Source organism: Leopardus geoffroyi, chromosome D3 (assembly GCF_018350155.1).
Source record: "Leopardus geoffroyi isolate Oge1 chromosome D3, O.geoffroyi_Oge1_pat1.0, whole genome shotgun sequence".
Taxonomy (NCBI): domain Eukaryota; kingdom Metazoa; phylum Chordata; class Mammalia; order Carnivora; family Felidae; genus Leopardus; species Leopardus geoffroyi.
Genome location: NC_059339.1, coordinates 25054965 through 25060964, shown reverse-complemented (window position 1 = coordinate 25060964; position 6000 = coordinate 25054965). Strand labels below are relative to the sequence as shown.

Sequence of the window (6000 nt, the reverse complement as noted above, 5' to 3'; positions counted from 1 at the left end):
CTACAAATATGCCTTTGCGTATATAAAGAGACTCTGAACTGATAAAGGGAAGAAATACAACAAAATGTCTGCCCAATTAGGGTCAATTTATATGCTGGGATGAGTAAGACGAACTCCTATTCATCCTTCAAAACCCCACCTGGACATAACTTGCTGAAGGAAACCCTCCCTAGGCCCCCTACATGGGATTCATGAATCTCACAGAGTGACATTCATCCCTCATATTGCCATGGGCTATTGGGCATATTCTCACTTTTAACTGCAATTTACTTTGTCTCTCCACCCCCAAGCCCCCTTTTGCAAACTACTATTTTGCAATGACCTCGAGTCTGAGGCTGCAGGTACCAGAATGAAGCTGCTGCCCATGAGGTGGCAGAGCTTTTACGGGGCCTGGAACAGGGTTGGCGCTCGTGGTAACCTTCAAGCTAGATGGCATTTGCTCCATTTCTGAGACAAGAGAATGGAGACCAGGCTTAAACCACCTGCCCACAGCCCATGGTTGTTCGCGGAGGAAGCAGCATCCAGCCCAGGAGAGCCCGAGCCCAACAGGCTGTCAGCTGTGCCCCGCTCTGAAAGGATACAGTGCTAGCAATTTATCCACATGGAGCCCTCCCACCTGCTGGGTCCACATGCGTTGTCTCCTGTAACTCCACAGATCTGACCCATTTCACAGATGAGGAAAAAGGGGAAGTGGGAGTCTCCAAATGTCGCTTGCAGGAGGTCACAAAGCTCCCTGGGATCTGAACCCAGTGCTGGGACCCCAAAGAATAGCCACAGTAAGTCCACTCGGGTGGTCCCTCCTTGCCCCTTCCCTCCGGCACCCATCAGATACCAGAGGTTCTCAGTCCCAGGTGGCACCCAGTGGGTAGTGGCCAGGGATACTGCTGAACACCCCACAGTGCACAGGACAGCCCCACCGTAAAGAATTATCCAGCCCAGGCATCAACAGTGCCCGGGCTCCAAAACTCGGAGATGACCCAACTTAGAACAGCATCATCACACGCATGCACATGAGCACACGTGCACGCACGCGTGCACGCACGCCCTGCAGCATCCAGACCTGCACTCCCGTCCCCCACGGAACCTGGGACAGACCTACGGAAAAAGGAGGGGGCAGGAGGAAAAGCAAGCAAAGCCCCGCCCACAAATGTACCACAGTCACCATTAACGTCATATTTATTGTTATTTAGCTGCTCAGGAAAACATATACAGGTATATACAATATGCATGAATACAGAAGACTGCACTTTACATATTTTTTTTAAAAAAAGAAAGAAAAAAATAACACTCAATTTCATGAGCTATTGTCACAGTCTTCCAACCAAGCATTTCAGAAATGAATTTCTTTTCAGAGTCAAAAAAGATTACAGGATTGCCTAACACACAGCAGAGTTAAGATTTCGTATTTTACATGTGCAATAACGTTTTCGTTTTCTTTCCCCAAAAAAAGTTTGCTATGCAGTACCGATTACCAGTGTTTGGAGTCTCGTGGGTTGGGCGTGTTTTTAATTTGCTTTGATTCTTTCCATTAAACCAAATTTAATGAAATAACATCCTTTTGCTTAAGGCTATTTTTAAAGCTGTTCCATTCTGGGGTCGTGGGGAGCGAGGAAGCTTAAAACTTCAGGGGTTTCCGACGTTGCGGGGACCTTGAGCTGATGGCCAGGTGCTAATGAGCTCAACACAGGGAAAGTCAAGACGCTTGGCTCCCCGGCCTTAAGCAATTAAGGAGAAATCATTCCTGTTTAAAAAATAAAATAAAACGATGCAGCTTTCAACCTGTTGTACATGGAGGAATCAGAGGGGGTGTGGAGTTCTGCTCAGACTGTGACTGACCCTCCTGCAGCCCGGGGAAGGGGGACATTCTCTCTTTCTTTCCTCTGGAGGCAGAAAACGGTTCACACCTTCTGGAGGCTGATCAGTTCACAACCCCTTGCTTCTGCCTGCCTTCTACGGGGCCCGGGGCCGCCGGGGCTCTGGTCAGACAGTCCATGCAAGGACCTTCTAGTCTCAAAACCCCAGCCAAAAGGATCCCGCCCCCGCCTTCGCGGGAAAGATGGGGGCGGGGGGGGGGGGGAAGAGTGAGATGACCCTCTTCTCCCTTCGCTGAAAAGTTCTTTGAAATAAAGTGTGGGTGTTGTATGGTGAGCCCCAAGCCTTCAGGTCACTTGCTAAAACACCACAACAAAAAAGCCAGGTCTGTGAACTCTGGGGGACCTGGGGGCAGAGGGGAGGGGACGCAAGGCTCAAAACGGGGCGTTCAGTAAGACTTGCTCTTGAACAAAAACTGAAGTAAAATAGGGGAGGTACTGACGTGGGTGAGAGGCTATCCGCGGCTTCTTGTCTGGCCCACCTGGAATCTGTGTGCCCCCCACAGCCCCCCCACCCCCACCCCCCACCCCGCCGAGCCATACAAGCCTTTCGTAGGCGTCCACAGCACCCAAAGGTGCCCGCCCCACCAACTTTGGGCTTCCAATGACTGCCATTCTGGGTCCCCCACTGGGTCCAGGAGCCCCGCTCTCTGATGCCACTCACCTAGCCGCACCCCCCTCTCGGCTCTGAGAGATTATTTCTTGGTGAGGCGCATAGGACTTGGCTCTTGTTTTGCAACAGGGTGAGATTAAATCAAAAGATGGGTGGGGGGTATTCCGGGCTTACATAAAAAGGCCCAGGAATCAAAGTCATTGGTTCTATTCATTGTTTCCTTCCCATAACCCGCAGGAGCCCGCAAACCCCTGCAGAGAAATACACCCATGTTCGGAGAAGGGGGGCTTGGCAGGCTGAGCCTGAGGGCTCCTTCCCTGCCCTGGCAAACGCCCCATTCCTCCCAGGGACGGGAGGTTGGCTGCCCAGGTTGGAGGGGGAAAAACACAGATGGGGAGGTGGGGACAGAATGGGAGAGGTGAGGGAGACACACGCATCCCACCTCCTTCCTCCCACAATGCCTGCACGGGAACAGCTGTCGGCAAAGGTCAAGGGCTAAGAACTGATCCTCCCCTAACTTGGGCACCCACCACCCCAGCCGGCCCGGCTGCAGCAGGGTGGGAGCCGGGAGCCCCCAGAGGCTCCGCAAGCTGGAAAGGCCCCATCCCCCATGCACACTAAGGCTGGTTAGCATAGCATGAAAATTCAGAGCCTGGGCGTTTGCACAGAGGCCCAGAAAAGGAGAGAAAAAACACCACTGTTGAACATTCCGACTCCTTCCCACTGAGCGGGCTGGACACATCATCACCTCCGTTGCAGAGAGGACAGCTTCCAGCAGAAGACAGAACGGAGCTGAAGGCTGAGCGTGTGTTTGTAGGAACAAAAAATATATCTCTCTCTATTTTCTTAGGGAACAGACAAAACAAAATCCCAGGCGGAAGACCTAAGGGGGGCATTAATTGTTTGGCTCCTGCCTGACTGATGACAGTTGGGTGTCAATATATAACATCGTGATGACAATTTGACTTTCACCCGGCAATCTTCCAGAACTATTCTCCAGGATTTCCATTTTAATAAGCAGTGAACAAAGCAAAAAGAAAAAAAAAAAAAAAAAAGAAAGAAAAGGCGGTGGGGTGGGGGGGAGGGGGAGAGGGACAAGAAGAAAAGAGAATAAAAAAAGAAAGTAACTCTTGTCTTATTATGAAATAACAATGCTTTGGACATACAGCAGCATGAAAATAAAACAAGGAAAGAGGTCATCTAAAAAACGTATGCCAAGATTACAGAAAAACGGGAATTATATCTAGCAGGAAAAAGGCTGAAGCAAAAGTTTGCTAACTGCAGAAGGGTTAACACTGGTAACATACTGTGGCAGACAAGTTTCTTTTTTAAAAAAATTTTTTGAGGCTTTTTTTTTTTCCCCCCTTTAAATTAACCCTTTCCGGTCCATATGCCACTAAGCAGGTACCAACCTAGAAAAAAAAATCATCCACTCAGCAATAGTGGCCCTTTCAAATTACCAGGAGGGTGGGGTGGGCGGAGGGGGTCCGGGGCGGGAGGAGAGGGGGGTGGGGGGAGGAAAGGGCCCGGGGGCGGGGGGGGGGGGGGGGGGAGGGGCATTTCTTGTCAATTCAAGTCAGGGCGGCCACGAACGTCCCGAATCTGTTGGAAATGTCGGAGTGCAGAGACCGCCAGGTGGGCACGGAGGCTCGGGCCTTGGTGTCACCCACGTCGTCTGTGCAGTGGACAGACAGGCACTGCAAGTGGTTGCCCGGCTGGGTGGCTGAGGCCTTATTTGCAGGGAGGTCATGGGCTGCAGAGAAAAAAAGGAAGAAAGGTTAGGAGCTTGCTCCGCTCTGCAGGAGGCCCTAAGGAGGGGGGGGGGGGGGCGGAGTCGGAGAGACATGCGTGAGAAGAGAGACACCGCCCACGCCCTCTTTTCATGCCTGAAGACCGTCCGAGGAGATCTAGAGATGTCTGGTTCAAATCCCCCTGAGGCTGCCTCTGACGTGGCTGGGAGACCTCCGCCAAGGGTAGGCCCCTGGCTCGGGGTCGGGTGTTTCCCTTCAGGAAATGGGAGAATTGGGCAGGGTTTGCCCATCTCTGACAGACTAGAGTTCCCAAAAGATTAACTGGATGTGGAATAAGTTGGGAAGGCTTCCTGGAGGAGGGGTATCTAAACTGGGCATTGAAGCATATGTAGGAGTTCGCCAGCTATACGGTCAAAGGGTGGAGGGGAGGACTGTCAGGGTCCAGAACACGGCTCATTCTCTTGTCATCCTCTGGACAGACACTCACTAAGGGCCTACTACGTGCTGGGGACTTCCTGAAACAGCAGCAAACTGCTGAGACCAGTGTCCTTTGCCCACCCCAGCTGCTTCACGAAGGGACTTGCGGTGGTGCGGGTGAGGGAGTCGGTTCCTCCCCTACACCCTCAGCGAAAATCCCTCCAATTTCCTTCTCAGTCGCACAGCACCAGAAACACCACCGATCATAGTGATGTCCGGGTTCGACAGACTTGAGGGGCAAGAGAGTCTGACAACCACTCATAACTTAGTATGAATGACACTCAAAGAAGAGCACGAGCTGGGAGTTCTAAGGCAAGGAAGGAACGGAACAGTCATTTCGGGGGCTGCTAACGTGCTGGAATTGGGGGTGGGGGCCCAGCTCCGGCCGAGGGAGCACACCCAGATACTGAACTCCGTGACCGGCCCGCCCTCCTCAGCGTGCTGTCGCGCAGGCCTGGCCAGGGCCCTGTGCCAGGCAGGAGTTACCCCGCCCAGCCAGCCCTCCGGGATTAAGGGGGGGAGGCCTCCCCTGGGAGCCGAGCCACGGCCTGCAGAGAAAATCCTCCCAGAGAATGGGCCAGGCTGTGACTAAGTGAGCTCCCACCCTGGAGCCCCAGAGACACCCAGCTTAGGACCAGCATGCTGGGAGGAGCTGGGACTGGGGAGAAGGACTCTCTCCCTGGCTCATTCATCCAGTTAACAAGCCTTTACGGAGTCCCTACTATGTGCCAGGCACGGCACTAGCCTTGCGGATCAGGGAGGATTCGGATAAGGCAGACACTGTCTTCCTCCCCCTCCTGGGGTGGACAGCGAGATCAGGAGACAGCCTCGGTGGAGTCACAGGCTGGAGCTTGAACCCCTAATCCCTGCCACATTCCCCGGCTCTCTCCGAGCCTCAGTTCCTCATCTCCCCCCAGGTGGGGGCAATGTCACCTCCCTCGGGCCTTATAAAGGCCTGGGGCACAGAGCACTCCCCAGACGGGGCTGTTGGGACTGCCATCCGTTTCTGGGGCGGCCAGGAGGTGAGGGGTCCTTGCAGCCTTCCAGAGGCCCCCAAGCCTCGTCCCCACCTTAGGACTAGCCACGTGGGCCCGCTCCTGCCCACGAGACTGGAGTCTTTGCTCCCATTTCACAGAAGGGGAAGCTGAGCCAGAGGTTTCAAAGCTTGTTAGTGGTGGTGTCGCTGCTGATGCCACACCCAGGGCTTCCTGGGGACAAGGTACCCCGCGAAGCTAGAGGCATCAGATTCAGGGTTCCCTAGCACACAGTGGGCCCCGGATTCCAGCCC

General features: G+C 53.6%; 1 protein-coding gene across 2 annotated transcripts in view; it reads right to left on the bottom strand.

Moving 5' to 3' along the window:
- Nucleotides 1–1158: 1158 nt before the first annotated feature.
- The window catches only part of MN1 (MN1 proto-oncogene, transcriptional regulator), a 48326-nt gene continuing 43484 nt past the window's right edge, over nucleotides 1159–6000 (bottom strand). Inside the window, exon 2 of one of the 2 annotated variants that reach the window (XM_045459738.1) lies at nucleotides 1159–4237. In XM_045459738.1, coding sequence (XP_045315694.1) covers nucleotides 4056–4237 — 182 coding nt within the window. In that variant the 3' untranslated portion in view covers nucleotides 1159–4055. The remainder of the gene's footprint in view (nucleotides 4238–6000) is intronic. The other variant, XM_045459739.1, reaches the window with a different exon arrangement.